This window comes from Nycticebus coucang, chromosome 18, assembly GCF_027406575.1.
Source record: "Nycticebus coucang isolate mNycCou1 chromosome 18, mNycCou1.pri, whole genome shotgun sequence".
Lineage (NCBI taxonomy): Eukaryota > Metazoa > Chordata > Mammalia > Primates > Lorisidae > Nycticebus > Nycticebus coucang.
The window spans coordinates 23,306,534-23,325,015 of NC_069797.1; the positions used below are offsets into that span (position 1 = coordinate 23,306,534).

The following is an 18,482-nucleotide window of genomic DNA, read 5'->3' on the forward strand; positions in this document are numbered from 1 at the left end:
TACTAAAAATAGAAAAACAAGCTGGGCCTTGTGGCAGGTGACTATAGTCCCAGCTACTGGGAGGTTGAGGCAAGGGAATCGCTTAAGCACAAGAGTTTGCGGTTGCTGTGAGCTAAGAGGTGGGCACTCTACCAAGGGTGACAAAGTGAGACTGTACTCTAAAAAAAAAAAAAACAGAGGAAAAGAAATGATAACTTCACTAGAGAGCTGAGCAGAAGACTTGAGTTGGAAGAATAAAGAATCAGCAAACTTGAAGATAACTCATTTGAGATTATTCAGTCTCAGATACAAAAAGAAACAAAATGAAGAGAAATGAACAAAGCCTGAGAGACCCATGGGATACTGTAAAGCAGTGGTTCTCAACCTTCCTAGTGCTGCGACCCTTTAATACAGTTCCTGTGGGTCATAACCCACAGTTGAGAACTGCTGCTATAAAGTATATCAACATATGAATAAATGAGAATCCTAGAAAAAGAGGAGGGACAGAAAGAATATATATAAAAAGAATGGCAGTAAACTCACCAAATTTGATGAAAAACATGAATTTGCACATCTAGGAAGCTCAACAAACACCAAGTATGATAAACTCAAGTGATAAACACCTTGCTGCATCACAGACAAACTGTCAAAATCCAAGGCCAAAAAGCAATTCCTGAAAGCAGCAAGAGAAAAGCAACTCATCATGTACAAGTAATCCTCAATGAGAGTTCAGTTTTCATCAAAACCAAAGCAACTAAAAGGCAGTATGAGGACATATTCAAAGTGCCAAAAGAAAAAGACTATCAACCAAGAAGTGTAGATCCAGCAAAATTCTTTCAAAGGTAAAGAACAAATGAAGAAATTTCCAGATAAACGAAAAGAATTAATTGCTAGCATACTTGCCCTACAAAGAATACTAAAGGGAGTTCTTCAAGTTGAAATGACAGGACAAAGGCAGAAATTAAAATCCATACAAAGAAATAAAGAACAATAACAAAGGTAAGCACACAGGTAATTATAAGGCATTAAATTATAAGGTATAAATTTATTTTTGTGCAAAATTCTTTTTCTTTCCTATCTGATTTAAAGACAACTATATAAAGCAGTAATTACAAAGCTATATTTATAGCTGGGCATGGTGGCTCATGCCTGTAATGCTAGTACTCTGAGAGGCCGAGACAGGTGGATTGCCTGAGCTCAGGAGTTTGAGACCAGCCTGAGCAAAAGTGTCTCTACTAAAAATAGAAGAAGTAGCCAGAAACAGTGGCAGCTACTCGGGAGGCTGAGGCAAGAGAATTGCTCAAGTCCAAGAATTTGAGGTTGCTGTGAGCTATGGTACATTTAAAGGTGAATGGACTGAATGTTCCAAAGTAAAGGCAAAAATTGGCAGTGGATAAAATATCATTAGCTATATGTTATCTTAAGAGCTACACTTTAAATTAAAAGACACTGAAAGGATGAAAAAGATAGTTCATGTAAACAGTATTTAAAAGAGAGATAGAAGAATAAAGAACAAGTCCTTAGTGCATAGCCTAGGAGAGAAACCTTCAGCACAACCTGAGGCTGCAGTGAGCTATGATCTTACTACTCCAGCCTCAGTACCAGAGCAAGACCCTCTATTAAAAAAAAAAAAAAAAAAAAAGATATGAACAACTAGGGACTGGGGAGGAGGGCAGGTGAGAGGGGATGTGGTAAGCGCTCACCTATTAGCAATGTATTAGTAAATAGCACCCCCCCATGAAGGGCTCACCTGCAGCTCAGACTTTCTCTAACAAACGCAAATGATGTAACCTGATTTATGTACCCTTATATTAATCCGAAATTAAAAAAAATATGAACAACTGTATGCCAACAAATTAGATAACTTAGATAAAATGAACAAATTCCTAGGAAAATATAAACTGCTGAAACTGACTCATTAAGAAAATAGAAGCAAGTCATGGTGGCTCATACCTGTAATCCTAGCACTTTTGGGAGGCCAAGACAGGAGGACTGCTGAAGGCCAGGAGTTCTAGACCAGCCCAAGCAAGAGAAATATCCTGTCTCTACAAATAAATAAATAAATAAATAAATTATCTGTCTGTGTTGGTGGGCATCTGAAGTGCCATCTACTCAGGAGGCTGAAGTAGAAGGATCTCCTGAGCCTGCAAGTTTGAGGTTGCAGGGAGCTATCATGACAGCACAAGTATGATGACAGTACTGCAGTCTAGCCTGGGTGACAGAGTGAAACCTTGCCTCAATAAATAAATAGATAATAGAAGAGAGAATATGAATATACAAATAAATGAGATTGAACAAATAATCAGAAAACAACCCACAAGTATAAACCCGGAACCAAATGGTTTTGCTGGTAAATTCTACAAAATGTTTAAATAATTAAAAACAATACTTAACCAACTTCCAAAAAGTGGACAGAACACTTCCTCCACTCATTCTATCAGGCTAGTAATATCCTGATACCAAAACCAAAAAAGATGATACAAGACAGAAAACTGTAGACTGATATTCCTTTTTGAATACAAGTGCAAAAATCCTCCACAAAGTACAAGCAAACCAAATTCATCACCATGTGAAATGAAATCATAAAGTATGACTAAGTGAAACCTATCCTAGGAATGCAATGCTCAACACCTGAATATCAATTAGTTTAATACACTATATCAATAGGGCAAAAACCAGAGACTATGGCAGTGAGTAGGGCACCGTCCCCATATACTGAGGGTGGCGGGTTCGAACCCAGCCCTGCCAAACTGCAACAAAAATAACTGGGCATTGTAGCAGGCACCTGTAGTCTCAGCTGCTCGGGAGGCTGAGGCAAGAGAATCACCTAAGCCCAGGAGTTGAAGGTTGCTGTGAGCTATGATGCCACAGTACTCTACTTGAGGGCAATAAAGTGAGACTCTGTCTCAAAAGAAAAAAAAGGTAGTATTTCAAACTGTATGTAAAACCAGCACATTGTACCCCATAATTGCATTAATGTACACAGCTATGATTTAATTTAAAAAATTTGTATTTTTTAAAGAAATTGGAACTAAAATTTTACTAGAGTATTAAAAAATAAACACAAAATATAAGGGAAGGTAGTTTTTGAAACTATCTTTGAAAACTCCAAAAATTAATTCAGTTGATAATAGCCTAGGAGTTCAAGGGTCTTTGCTAATATCTGATAGACATGGTTAGCCAGTACCAAGACAAAAATTATACACTTCGGAGTCATACAGACTTGGATCGGAATTCTGGTTCTTCTACCCACTGTGTGACTTGGCCAAGTCATTTAACTTCTCTGAGCCCCAAGATAACAATGGAATCCACTACAAAAGGCTATGGATTAAGCAGGTACAAACATTTTTAGTGTATAGTAGGTGCTCAGTAAGTGTTGGTTAAAATTATGGTCTGTAACCCAATGAGAAGTGAGAAGTGAATGAATAGCGACTGAAAAGAACTGAATTGCACAGATTAAATATACAGACTGTAGATCTCACCACTCAGGATTAGTATTATTTGTTACATATACTTCTACTGTTTAATTCATTTGTTTATGAATAACAAATGCTCAATAAATATTCATTAAAAACGTTTCTTGGCTCGGCGCCTGTGGCTCAAGCAGCTAAGGCACCAGGCACATACACCTGAGCTGGGTTTGAATCCAGCCTGGGCCCGCAACCAAAAAATAGCTGGGCGTTGTGGCAGGCGCCTGTAGTCCCAGCTACTTGGGAGGTGGAGGCAAAAGACTTGCTTGAGCCCAGGAGTTGGAGGTTGCTGTGAGCTATGACGCCACAGTACTCTACCCAGGGCGACAGCTTGAGGCTCTGTCTCAAAAAAAAAAAAAAAGTTTCTTCTGTTAGGTACTATACATACAATATTAGAAATAAACCATGTTCCTTTTTGCTGGAGTTGACACCTTCCTCCAATGAGCCACACATAGCTGGCAATGTAGAATGGTGGTTATGCGTATGGGGATTGGACCCAGGCAACCTGACTCTATATTACTTGTTCTATGATCTTGGATAAGTTACTTAAGCACTTTGTTCCCATCATCTATATAAAACAGCATTCACGACAGGTCCCCTCAACCAATATCTCCATCATAAGGTTCTATATATATATATTTTTTTTTTTTTTTTGAGACAGAGTTCACTATGTTGCCCTTGGTAAGGTGCCGTAGTGTTACAGCTCACAGCAACCTCAAACTCTTGGGCTTAAGCGATTCTCTTGCCTCAGCCTCCCGAGTAGCTGGGACTACAGGCACCTGCCACAAAGCCTGGCTACTTTTTCTGTTGCAGTTTAGCTGGCCAGGGCGGGGTTCAAACCTGCCACCCTTGGAGTATGTGGCTGGCTCCATAACCACTGTGCTACGGGTGCCCAGCCCATAAGATTCTTAACAGGATTAATAATAAGTCAATACAAGGATAAAGCACTTTGCCTAGTCCCTGGCACGTAGTATACACTAGTAAATGTCAGTCATTTTTATTTCCAGGCAATTATGCCACTGTGTGGCTGATGTTACAAGAGAGGAATTTTGAGGCTCGGCTCTCGTAGCTAAGTGTTTAGGGCACCGGCCACATACACTGGGGCTGGCGGGTTTGAACCTAACCTGAGCCTTCTAAACAACAATGACAACTGCAACAATAAAATAGCTGGGCGTTGTGGCGGGTGCCTATAGTCCCAGCTACTTGGGAGGCTGAGGCAAGAGAATCGCTTAAGCCTAAGAATTTGAGGTTGCTGTGAGCTTTGATGCCACTACACTCTACTCTACTGAGGGCAACATAGTGAGACTATGTCTCATAAAAAAAAAAAAGAGAGAGAGAGAGAGGAATTTTGAGAGAAGGGACTACCCTTCCACTCTGAAGATACTTGTCTATCTAGCAAACTACATATATTCAAGTAATAGTGAATTCCTCTTTGTCTTATTAATCAATGGTCAATTAGAACTGGAATAAGAACTTCTAATCAACATGAGATAAGCAATATCAAATAATTTCTGTCCAAAGCAAAGAAACTTGACATTTGAGCCTTAGAACTTTATCTAGAGTAAACGAGACAGTTTTGTTAGGCTTTTGTAAATATTGACAATTTCTGCCTTGTATCCCTGGAGATATCTTCACAGACTGACTTCATGGTCCAGGACCCTATTTCCTTATGATAGAAACTACTTATTTAGGGAAAAAAGGAGGTAAAGAAGGAGAGAAAGAGGGGAGGATGTAGATATTTGTAGAGCAACTACCATGTGTTTGGGGTTAGGTACTTGATCTCTTTAGTCTTCTAACACACCATGAGGCTGATGCATTATTCCCATTTTGGAGGTAATAGTGGCTCAAAGAAGTTAAAAAATATGTTTGCATCAACAGCTAATCTGTACCAGAGTTTCCAGGTTTTTTGATTCTAAGCTTGGAGCTCTTCCCTCAATATGTAGTATCATCTTACATCTGGTGAAAATATGAGCTTCTAGAAGTCAGCCTTCTACTCTTCCACATATTCCTCACTTGGTAGAGGATAGGGCAAGGATAAATTGGAGCAATGATCATTGACTGCCATTTTCCTTCTCTGGGTCACAGGAGAAGAGGGTAGCCACTTGTAGCCAGATGGATCAGGGGTAATTGGAAAGTGAGGAACCACCGTGGGGAATCAATCACCCTAGCTGAGGATATCACAGGTGTCTATAAGTATCTGGTGGGTACTTCCTGAGAAGCCTCAAAGAGGAAGCCAGCACCTAATTTGTGACTCTTCCAGGGCTTCCACTTGCCTGGAATTAGGTAAGTGCCCTAGAAGCAGAAGTCCTGATTTTGGTCACCTATAACACGCACTGAAGCTGTCCCTTATTGAGGGCCTGGGAAGTATCCCACCACTCTCTGATCCCTTCCTACCCTTGAGAATCTGGGTCCCAGAGGGAGAGGAAAACCAACAGGAGTGAGTACTATGAGCTGAACTCTGTATTGGGATACCTGGTCTGCCTGTTATTTGTATTTATCAGAAACCACAACATAGAATTTTTGAAATGGAATGTATCCACGAAAATTTAGTTTATCTACTCCCTGTTTGTTGTCCTTATTTTGGGTTGTGAGGAATAAAATTAAATAATATTTATGGGAAACACCTAATAAACCTTTTTGAGACAGAGTGTCACTCTGATCTCAGTAGAGTGCTATGGCATCACAGCTCACAGCAACCTTAAACTCTAGGCTCAAGCAATCTTCTTGTGTCAGCCTGCTATGTAGCTGGGACTAGAGGTGCCCACCATGATGCAGGGCTAGTTTTGCTATTTTAGTAGAGACAGGGTGTCACTGTTGCTCAGGGTGGTCTTGAACTCCTGAGCTTAAGCAATCCATCTGCCTCAGCCTCTCGGAGTAGCTAAGATCACAGGCACGAGTCACCATGCCTGGTGAGATTTTAAATGCAACAAATTTATTATTGTTATTGGTATTATGGAATCTTGGGGCTGAAAAGGACTATTAGGGTAGCTTAGTCAAATACCCTAACCATAGCAGAAATCCCTTCTCTAGCACGTGACCACTTGCCAGCCAGCTCTGGTTGCATACTTGCAGTGACAGGGAGCTCAATCCCTGATAGGCAACCCCTTTATTCTCTAGTCAGCTCTGAGGGAAAGTACTTCCTTGAGTACACTAGAAGTCTCCCTTGGGGCGGCGCCTGTGGCTCAAGGAGTAGGGTGCCGGTCCCATATGCCGGAGGTGGCGGGTTCAAACCCAGCCCTGGCCAAAAAAAAAAAAAAGAAGTCTCCCTTGCTACAATTCCTGGGCATTTGTATCCTCTTTTATACTCCAGGGATCTGAATACACTATTCGTGACTTCAGTTCTCCCCACTCCCCAGTGTAACTTTGTTTGAATCTTCACGTATTTTGCACAGAATAATTTTCTGATTCTTCATGCTCTGGTGCTCCATCCATTGCAGCTGTGTCATTAACTTCTTGAAAATAATGATGTCCAGAACAAACACAGCAAACGCTAGCCAATGATGTGACTCAGTCAGGGCAAAGTGCAAATGTACCACCTAGAATCTGTAGTGTGATTCTATTCATGAAGCAGAAAGTGAGTTATTTTCCCAGCAGTTCTATAGAATTTGCTCATTTTAAATTTATTTTTTTTAATTGTTGGGGATTCATTGAGGGTAAGAAACCAGTTTACACTGATTGCATTTGTTAGGTAAAGTCCCTCTTATAATTGTGTCATTTAAAATTTATAATTGGAAAGAATATACCCAAATATTTCTTACCTAAACTATGTCAAAGTTTGTGCTTCCTAGAATTATAGATTAGTTTAAATGGACCCAGGTTATGAACTATCCCATTGCCAGCACCCCACCTGGTACATTTTTAAGCACACTCTTTAATCAGAGTGTCCCTTTCTGGTCCAGAAACCACTGTCAAGACTTCTGTGATACTTGTTTTCTTCCTGTCTTTACAATTTACCAATGATGTATGCATAACATTTAGTTTTGGCTGTTTTGGAATTTTATGTAAGTGAAATCAGGGTGTATATATATATATAGATATTATTATTTTTTTTTTTGAGACAGAGTCTTACTATGTCACCCTCAGTAGAGTACCGTGGCATCACAGCTCACAGCAACCTCAAACTCTTGGGCTTAAGCGATTCTCTTGCCTCAGACTCCCAAGTAGCTGGGACTACAGGCACCCACCCCAATGCCAGGCTATTTTTTTGTTGCAATTATTTAGCTGGCCCGGGCTGGGTTCAAACCCGCCACCCTTGGTGTATGTGGCTGACACTGTAGCCACTGTGCTACAGGCACTGAGCCCAGGGTATATATTATTTATAATTTTCTTCTTTATCTCAGAATTATGGTTTTGAGATTCTACATTGAATATGTAGCTGTAGTTTGTTCATTTTCATCGCTGTTTCTATTACATAAATATTAGAAAAATTAAATTCAGTCTACTGTTGATAAATATTTGTATCTTTTATTTGTTGTATTATGAACTATGCCACTATGAATATTCCTGTATGTGGGCCCTGGGGCATATATGTGATGTAATTGGTAAGTAACTATTTCATGTGTTTATCTTATCTTCCAGTTTCCTTCAGAATACAAGGACCACATTTTTCACACTTAACAAAAGCTTTGAACACACACTAGTTTTTTTCTAGAATATACATGTAGGGGTAGAAATGCTAGGTCTTAGGGTTTACCTGAAAATATGAAAAATGTGCATAATTCTTTTTTTTTTTTTTTTACAAGTTTTTTTTTTTTTTTTTTTTGGCCGGGGCTGGGTTTGAACCCGCCACCTCCGGCATATGGGACCGGCGCCCTACTCCTTGAGCCACAGGTGCCGCCCATCTTTTTTTTTTTTTTTTTTGGGATGAGTCTCACTATGTTGCCCTCGGTAGAGTGCTGTGGTGTCACAGCTCATAGCAACCTCAAACTCTTGGACTTAAGTGATTCTCTTGCTTCAGCCTCCCAAGTAGCTGGGACTATGGGCACTTGCCCAAACACTTGGCTATTTTTGTTGTTGTTGCAGTTGTCATTGTTGTTTAGCTGGCCCAGGCCGGGTTGGAACCAGCCACCCTTGGTGTATGTCGCCAGCACCATAACCACTGTGCTACAGGCGCCGAGCCAAAAAATGTGCATAGTTCTTAATGCTCCCATCTGATTTCAAAATTGCTTTTTCAACCACCTCCTTGTTACTGGGAGCTCTGGATGTCTAAACCAGATCTTGACGATTTCTTGAGTGACCTTGATCTTGAGGGCGTGGCTTCAAGCTTGATTAGCAATGGTAATAAATGTGCCCCTCACTCACTGGAAGGACCCCCTTATGTAGAGGGCATCGGCATCTGCTATCTTTAAGGCCCTGGCTCATGTGAGTCATCACTACAAGACAGAGGATGCACTCTGTCCTCCGGCCCAATCCTGGCCAAAGGTCTCCCTGCTGAGAGCGTGGATTTGCTTATGCAGGCAACTCATTTATTGGGGGTGGGGGGTGGGCAAAGGGACTCTGCAAACACTCTTGAAGGCCTACCAGCTATCTTGGGGTATTAATTACTCAAAAACCTCAAGTCTACATAGAAGCCCTCCCCTAAAGTTAGCAGGATTTGGGGCAAAAGAACAAGTAGATAACACATGTGGACCTAAATTATCTAAAATTGTAAATCACTCCAACTAGCTGCTAACTTTAATATTGTCTATTCTTATACTTTTATTTTTTATTTTTTCAGAGCTGGGGTCTTGCTGTCACCCAGACAGGAGTGCAGTGGCATTATCCATAGCCCATTGCAGCCGCAATTCCGGGCTCAATCCATCCTCCTGCCTTGATCTCCTAAAGCACTGGGATCACAGTCATGAGCCACCATACCAAGCCTTATTCTTCTATTTTGACAAATAACGCACACACATACATTTTGTATAAATATAAAACTTCAATGACCGGAAAGAACAGGTTCAAATTTAGAATTCTTGGACTCTTGACATTTAGGCACTTAAATCACACAGTGAGGAGTATACAGGCCCTGGCTCAACTGTTGGTCCATAACCCACTTGCCTTCTTTTTTCACCTCTATCCTGCACCATTAGGAATCTGTAGACATAGCATCTCAATTGTTCAAGTGCTGTGTGTGCCACCTCCTCAAAACACAGCTGCCCATTAGCCACTTGAAGGGATGCCTACACTCTGCCCTGGAGAGGATGAACCCGGGGAGAGGGCACAGCTATAGCCATCTAGGGAGGAAATTCTGGAGTCACAGGTGTCCAGAACTTGATCCAGAAATTCCAAACTCTGTGGACTCCTCACCTTGGGGGAGGAGACTGGCCATAGGCCTGTGTAGGGGAGGTCACAGAGAAGTGTACAGTGTGGAGCCCAGGGTAGGTTCTCCGCCCAGGTTAAAGGCCGTTCTTTGTGTATCTTGTTTCTCTTAGTTCATGAGTGCTGGGACTGTACTTGGCTGTATCCCCATATTAATCACCACAGGAAAGTCAGATTTATTTGCTTAATGGAAAGAATACCGGCCTAAGCATCAGAAGACCTAGGATCTAGACCTATTATTGTCGGAAACCATTCTTCACACCTTATGAGCTCATTTAAACTTTTCCTAGCTATTATATTGATAAAGGTTCCAAGAGGTTAAGTGACTCTCCCAAGGTCACACAGCTAGAAGAGGTAGAAGCTGGACTGGCAGTCCACCGACCGGCCTCCTCTCTCATCTTTTTTTTTCTCATCTGTGCAGTGGGAAAGAACCGGGAACGGCCCCTCAGAGAAGGGGCCCCTTTCCCGCGGCTCTTCTGGCTCGCCTCGCTCCCTGCATTCAGCCTCGCTCAAGCTAGGGAACCCAACTGGCACTCGCAGAGCTCCTGGAGCTGCGCGAAGCCCCGCCCCTCCCCTCAGGCCAACGTCACGTGCCGCCCCATCCCCCCGCGCCTGCGCACTGCTTATTTCCCGCTGTCAGGATGAGGAGGCGGAGGTCGGCGCTCGGGTCCGTCTCTGCCCGCGGCTGTGGCGGCGCCGGCGGCTCCAGCCTTAGCGGTTCCTCCCTGGGCGGCGGCGGCGGCGGCTCGGTCGACGCCTCTTCCGCCAGCTGAGCCCGAGGGAGCCCGGGACGCTGCTTCCCCGCCCATTCCCGCTCCCCCAAGCCGGCCGTCTGGCCATGGCGCAGCCGGGCCCGGCTCCCCAGCCTGACGGTGAGGCGCCCACCATGGCAGGCGCGGCGGGCGCGGCCTGCCCGGCGCCTTCGTCGCGGGGGGACCTCGGGGCGGGCAGGCAGGCGGGCGAGCGGCGGGAAGGGCGCGCGCAGGCTCCGGGGGTGACCCAGCTGGGCGGAGACGGGAGCGCGCGGGCTCCGGCGCGGGCGGCGCGCGAGGGCGGCGCGGGAGCCGCAGCGGCCGTCGCTGGGGAGGGGGCGGGAGGCGCCGGCGGCAGCGTTGGCTGGAGGGCGGAGGGAAAGGCGTGGGGAGGCTGGTGGGAGTGGGAGAGTGTAGAGAGGGATCTGGGTTGGGTAGCGGTGGGACTGGCACGTGGGTTCTGCCAGCAGGGAGGGTGGAAATGCAGAACGTGTGCTATATTCGTTAAAGAAAAAACATCTTAGGTAGTGGTAGTGTGCTCTTCTCCCTCTGGTCTCAGACAGGCAGTAGGCAGTAAAAGATAACACTGTCTTTGACTTAATCTGTAAAACTAGTTGGGATCAGTGACTGGGTTAAGTAGCATTCCTTGAGTGTCAGTGTGTCTGAATGGTAAATGCTGAGGCCTGGGAGTGCAAAGGACCTGGTTCCTTCACTAACAAGCTCTGGACGTATTTCTTAGCCTCTTTGAGCCTCAGTAGTCTCACCGATGAACTAACACTTGGCTGTATTTTACCCGTAAAGATGGCAACTCATACGAATGCAAAATGATAAGTTTGTGTTATTATGGGAGTATTAGGACTATTGATGAGGATGATGTTTGAGGATGCTAAAGTTGAGAAAGTGTTATGTATAACATTTAAATTCTTGGGAGGAAAAAAAGGATCCCATCTTAAATAATCTAAGTTGGTTATCAGAACCCTTCATGGCCTTTTGGGAAGTGGACTGATCTCAGCTTCACATCGTTCCAGGTTTTACTATGTTTGGAAAGTGTGTGCCTGACCTTTTGCAAGATCTCCAGTATCTAATCGTGAAAGTTATTTCAGGTGTATTTCTGTTGAGCACGTATGCTTAGGCATCTTCAAGTGTGAGCAGAATGTTGGAAAACCGTGCTTGGCCCAGAGTGGGTACTTACAAACTTGCCTTTGCCTTTGGTTGTCTGCCTTTGGGGAACTTGAAACAATGTTATCAGATTTTAAGGCTCTGGCCTCTCTCTGAGCTGTTTGTTCCCAAGTCTGTTAGCTTCTAGTTTTGGGTTTTGTTAGTTGCCTAAGGGGAGATGTGTAAGCCCAGTTAACTGTTTCTGCTGCATTTTCTGGCTACATTTTAATTCTCACCTTTTGCATTGGAGTTAGGGAAGAAAACTTTGTTCTTCTACAGACCCTCTTTGTTACAACAGACTGACAGGATACACAGAGAGCTCAGTAACTTCTGGTTCTGATCTGGGGTGGTAGGTATGCCTGCCTGCCTGCCTGCCTGGCTGCTGCCTTCTCTTGAGTTGCATGGAAACAAACATCTAGGGCAGCTCAGGTGACATGAGAGTCTGGAATCAAAATTCCCTGCCTCTTTCTAGATGTGAAATGGTCTTCCTTGTAAATAGGCAAAAATGACTAAGCATTTGAAAGAGGCTAGGAAAGATTAGCTTTAGGAAATCTTGTACTCTTACTATTCTTAGTGCAGGTTATTTCCTGTTTTAAAAATCTTGTGACTATCATGATATTTAGGTTGCCTAGATTGCAATTTTTATTTTAAATTAATGTAAATGGGCAGTCACAGTTACTGTTTACAACAGGAGAGAGAATTTGGTGTATTTAAGTGCTTTGTGTCAGTACCATCTTAGAAGTTATCCTGGGGATTTAGTTCTTGTAAGCTGAATTCACATATCACTTTGGCTTTAGGCATTCATGAATTTCCTAGTCCAGCTGATTAAAAAAAGAAAAACAAACAAATTCTTTTGCTTCAAACAGGCAGTAAAAGAACTGCATTGTCTTTGACTTAATCTTATTTTTATGCAATTTTGGAAGCAATTGTCTTTTACCATATTGTTTTCTTTTTTGACTTATCTTGTTCTGATTCGCATGGAGGTATGATAAAGAATAGATTTGTGTGTAACTTGGCAGGATGAAATGTCATAATTTTCTTTTTATTAATTCACTTTAATTCCTTATCTTGTAAATTGTTTAGAAAGTTTGTTTTTTTCAGTAGCGCATCTTAGAGTTAGATTTCAGTTGATTAGTTTGTTTTCCCTTGAGAACTCAAACGTGTAAAAATTTTCAAATTTTACTATTTATTTTAATGTAAGTTAAACTATATTTTAGAAGCTTTTGCTGTTTTTACTTCATTACTTTTTTATTCAAAAATATTGTCATTCATAATTCCGTCATTAAAAAATATGTACAGTATTTTAAAAAGTATATCTTCCCCCATCTCTCAGAGGTAATCACTACGAAGTTTTCTGTCCTTCTATGTGGACATGCTACCTTTCACTCCTGAGATAGATTTGCTGTGCATATACAGTTCTGTAATTTGCCTATTTTGCTTGATAAATGTTACCTCTCATTATTACATACTTATAAGTGGTTATGTGGCCAGGTAACATGATATAAGCACTGTAGGTGTTATCTCAGTAAATCTTCATCTTAGTGAGAGGGGCACTACTGTAATATTACTGCTCCAGTTTCATTGGTGAGGAAACTCAGGCACAGAGAATTTAAAGAAATGTGCCTGGAGTTATACAGCCTTAAGTCAGGGAATAGAATTCAAATCGGGCATCTGCCTGATGTCAGGGCCTTCTGACCTGTTCGGTAGATCATGGACCACTTTCTAGGTCAGTGTTAGAGGTCTGTCTCATTTTCGTTAAAAGACTGTTTCTTCACATGCATGTATTAGGCATGATTTCCGATTTCCCTATTGAGGAGCAAGTAGATTGCTTTCAATTTTTTCATTATTGTAAGCAATGCTGTAATGAATGTCCTTGTGGCACCATATTTTTCAGGTACTCTTTTACTTTTGTAAGACTACTGAATTAAAGGACATGAGTTCTGAGTGGTTTAAATTTTAATAGCTATTGCTAGCTTACTTTCAAAAAGGCATCAATTTACTTACCTGCCAACAATATGTGAGAAGGTGGATTTTTCCTACAATTTTATAAGCTGTGGATGATGTCAAGTTTTAAATTTGTGTTTTCTCATAGCTTTTTTCTACTAAAGTTGTTTTCTTCAACTAACAAATATTTCTGTGCCTAATCTATGCCAAACCCAATGCTAGGACATAGGAAATAAAAATGGTGAACAAGTTTGGTTCAAAAACCAGACCCAGTTCCTGTTCTTAGGAACAGAAAATCACTTAGCCTTTAATTAGATAAACCTACAGACAAGTACAGAATTATTTATTTACTTAACTAATATGAATGTGTACTACTTGCAGGTACAATTCTTGGTGTTTGGAATTTATCAGTGGGCAACTCAGATAGTAATCCTTGCCCTGGTGTGGGAGAAGCAGATAATAAACAACAAACAGCAAAAGATATGGATTGTTAGGTAATTAAGTGCTATGGAAAAAAGAAAAAGAACAGGGTAAAGGAGGTAGGTGGGGCTGTTTTTAAATAGCATGGTCAGAGTAGCTTTATAGAGAAGATGACATTTGTGCAAAGACAGCCATGAGGATAGCTGGTGGAAGACTGTTCTAGACGAAGGAATCAGTTTTTGCAGATGCCTTGAGGGAGCATGTTTTGCATGTTTGAGGAATGGCGTGAAGGTCAGTGTGGCTGGGGTGATGTTAGGGGGACAAGAAATGGGGTGGGGACAGATTAGTAGATCTCATAGGGCCCTAGAAACATTATAAGTATTGGTCTTCACTATGGGGAACTATTGAAATGTTTTGATCAGAGAAATGATGTGATTTGATTTGTGTTTTGAGAAATAACTCTGATTGCTGGATTGGCAGTAGAATAATAAGAGGAAAGGGAAGAAGCATGAATTTAAGAGGAAGCTGATGGGACTTGGACCAGGGTATATCAGTGGAGGTCATAATTTGAAGGTGTGGTCAATAGAATTAGCTGATGGATTAAATATGGAATTCAAAAGGAGAACTCAAGAATTATTTAAAGTTTTTGGCCTGAGCACCTGTGAGAGGCATACATAGACAATGCTAGGAAAGCCTGAAATTGAGGTATCTGACCCATTTAGGGAGATCAGGAAAGATTTCTGAGGAAGTGGTCTTGGAGCTGACATCTGATAGATGAGCAGGAGTCTTATTTTTGGAGGAAGCAGTATGAGTAAAATAAGTAGAGAAAGATTGGTGAGAGACCGTGAAGGTAGGTATGGGGTGGCCTGTGTGGGCTTTATACTTGGAGCTGTAGGGAAAGAATTTGAAGGGTTTTAAGCAAGTAGATAACTTTATGACTTTTAGGAATTATACTGTTAATTAGGATATCTTTTGTTTATTGGCCACCTTCATTTCTTTTGTGAAGTGGCACTTTTATATTTGTTTCCCATTTTTCCTTTAGGTTGTCCTTTTGTTATTACAGAGAAGCTCTTAGTAAGTTATATTATTCCTTTGGTATGTATTGCAAATTTTGGTCTCCCAGTTTTTCATTTACCTCTATTTTTTCTTTTGTTGTGCAGAAAACTTTAATGTTTATATAGATCTTTTATATAAACTCTTTTTCATTCTGAGTTTCTTTTTTCTAATCTTCATTTTTTTTTAAGATTTCAGATTACTGTGAGGGTACAAATGATTAGGTTACAATTATTCTGGGTTTCTTGTCTTACTGAAGAGCTTCCCACCCCACGTGTTTGTAATAAAAAAAACAAAACTTTCATTTTCAATGCTTTTATAGTTGTCTTTTATGTTTAGTAGTTTAATCCATCAGGAATTTATTTATTTTTAAATTTAAACAGGGAAGTTTAATATAAAGAATTACTAACTTTACTCACTAAGAGAAAATAGAACCCTGAAGAGTATAGAAACAAACAGACAAAAGGAGCAGCCACAACTTCCAGGGCTGAGGCGGAGTGCCCAAGTAAGGAATAAATCTGGAAGAGACCCCTCTCAGAACTGTGATCCAGACCTTGTTGGAGAAGGTACAGCTATGACTCTCTGAAGGGCACAGTTCATTGAAGGGCTGCTATTACTTTCTAGGTTGCTGGAGGAGGCTGCCTACATCTGGAATTTATTTTTGGTTTGACATAGGGAATCTAACTTTATTTTTTTCCCAAGTGGATAGCCAGTTGTCTTCACATTTATTTGATAATCCATGCATTTGGTTTGTTAATTGTTACTTGGTAAATCTAACCATTGGACTTTCTAGATATATTTAACATCTAGAAAATGTAGTAGTAGATAAAGGTTCACAGGACAGAAAAGAACCATAGAGACTGTTTTCTCTCATTTTAAAGATCAGAAAACTAAGGACTAAAGGGGAAGTGCTTTGCATGGTAGCAGAGTCAATACTAGAACTCAGGTAGAGTGGGGCTGTTATCTCTCATCTAGTACCTACTTTTTATATAGAATGAGTTTTCTCTAGAAGCCTCATGATGTTGCATGAAAAGAATCATAGAATTGGTATAGATTGTTTAGTCAGTTAGAATACATAAGACTTTCTGGATAATAAGTCCTTTCTCTGTTTATTCCTTCAACATTTATTGTTTATGCTTATTGAGGATAGGCATTTTGTTAGAAATATTGTAGCAAAATAGAAACTTTCCTTATGATCCTGAGGGAGATTTAGGCAAAATCAACCTTGAAGATTATGTTAGAGCAAAAAGAAAAAAAAGAAATGTTCCTTTCCTTATGGATCTTTTTTTTTTACTCTGGGTAGAGTGCTGTGGTTTCATCAGAGCTCACAGCAACCTCAAACCCCTGGGCTCAGGCAGTCCTCTTATCTCAGCCTCCCGAGTAGCTGAGACTACAGGCAACTACCATAATGCCTGGCTAGTTTTTCTATTTTTAGTAGAGATGGGGGTCTCACTCTCACTTAGGTTGGTCTCAAACTCCTGAGCTCAAGCAGTCCATCTGCCTTGGCCTCCCAGGATTATAGGCATGAACCACCGTGCCCAGCCTCCTTACAGGTCTTAGCAGTCTAGCACCTAACACAGACAAATGCCATGAGGAAAGGGCAGTTTGTCTGACTGATAATGGTATCCCAGCACAATGCTTGTCATAGGGTAAATGAACAGTAGATAATTGTTGAACGCAAGTCAGATAATAACATGGTGTTGCAATAATGTGGTACCTCTTCCCCACTCATGCTATTTTGATGACAGGTAGCAGAGACATCTTATTCAGAAAGTTAGTTAACATGGGACCCTTCCTCCACTTTACCCCTACTGCACCCCAAGTTATATTGGAGAAAGTGGCATTTGAATAGATCCTTGAGAGTTGTGTAGAATTTTTAACAGATGGAAATAGTTCCTTGGAGAAGGATGTTAGAGTAGGTGAATAATTTTTGCAGGGTAGGGATAGAGAATGTGGACTATAAGGTGAGATGTGTGAACAGTTGAGTGTCAGGGGAGTGTGAGGGTCCTGCTTAGAGACAGATTTGGAAAAGGAGATTGAGCTTGGATGATGGAAAGCTTTGCTGCCAGCCAAGGAGTTTGGATTTTTCTAGATGATGTGGCTAGAACTGTGTGTTTTTGATGGTGTAATACTGTGATCCATGCTGTGCTGTAGGTATGTGCTACCTTATAGAAGGTAGATTGGCCATGAAGCAGATGGTTGGTTAAGGGGATGAAATACCAACATTCCCTTACCATTTTGGCACCCAGGACTGGCTTCATGGAATATAATTTTTCCATGGATGGGAGTGGGAGGTGGGACAGCAGGAGGTCAGGCAGTGATGCTGTGAGACCCAGTTCTTAATAGGCCATGGACTGGTACTGGTTCGTGAGCCTACTGGTTGGAGACCATAGGATTAGGCTGTTTCTCTTCTTGAAGGGAGATGATGGGGTCATAATAAATGTCAGTGGGAATTGAGAGAAGAAAATAATAGATGTGAGAATACTGTGGTGGTAAAATAGTAACTTGCTGAACATACGATTTAGGGTGCCAGCAGGAAAGAAATTGAAAAAGATTCTGAAACTGTAGATGTGGTTTATCCTCTGAGCCAGTCTGTGGTCTGCAACCTTTTTGGCACCAGGGAATGGTTTCAAAGACGACAGTTTTTCCACAGACAGGAGATGGGGTTGGGTGTGGGGGATGGGGAAGGTAAGGAGGCAGAGGTCAGGCAGTGATGCAGGCAGTGGGAAAGGGCTGTAAATACAGGTGAAGCTTTGCTTGCTAGTGTGCTACTCACCTCCTACTGTGCAGTCCAGTTCCTTACAGGCCACAGATCAGAATCTTTTTGGCACCAGGGACTGGTTTCATGGACGACAATTTTTCTACAGATAGGGGAGGGGTATGGAGCAGGAGAAAGATCTCAGGCAGTGATCTTGTACAACACAGTTCCACAGCCTGGGCATTGGGGACCCAGGCTAGCTAAAGAACAGCCAGCTGAAGAACACAATTAGTAGTAACTAGAAAGTGGAAAATTTGGTTTTAGATGTGTTGATCTGGAATACTGGTGGGGCAGCTAGGTAGAAATGTCTAGTAGATAACTAGAAATAGGGCCACGCTTAGGAAAGACATCAGGGATGTAGATGTACTTTTGGGAGTCAAATGATTAGGAATCACTGCTCAAGGAGAAAAGTGTAGGCTATGAGGAAAGGCATAGATAAAATGAAGGGACTGGATAAGGAAGGAGAAACCAGTGAACGTCATAAAAAAGAGGAAGATGATTAGTATTAGAATTCTGTATTGGAGAAAATTTGAAGGAGAGGGAGAAAGTTTACCAGTACTGAAAGAGAAGTAAGATGAAGACAGAGTGGTCACTGAAATCAGAAATCAAGTGGTCATCAGAGCCTCTTCAGAGTATCAATAAGGCAGA

General features: G+C 41.6%; 1 protein-coding gene across 3 annotated transcripts in view; it reads left to right on the top strand.

Moving 5' to 3' along the window:
* Positions 1-10,363: 10,363 nt before the first annotated feature.
* RABEP1 (rabaptin, RAB GTPase binding effector protein 1) overlaps positions 10,364-18,482 on the top strand; it is a 116,820-nt gene continuing 108,701 nt past the window's right edge. For 2 of the 3 annotated variants that reach the window (XM_053569320.1, XM_053569319.1), the window contains exon 1: positions 10,372-10,621. In XM_053569320.1, coding sequence (XP_053425295.1) covers positions 10,588-10,621 — 34 coding nt within the window. In that variant the 5' untranslated portion in view covers positions 10,372-10,587. Of the gene's footprint in view, positions 10,622-18,482 lie in introns of all 3 variants that reach the window. The other variant, XM_053569318.1, reaches the window with a different exon arrangement.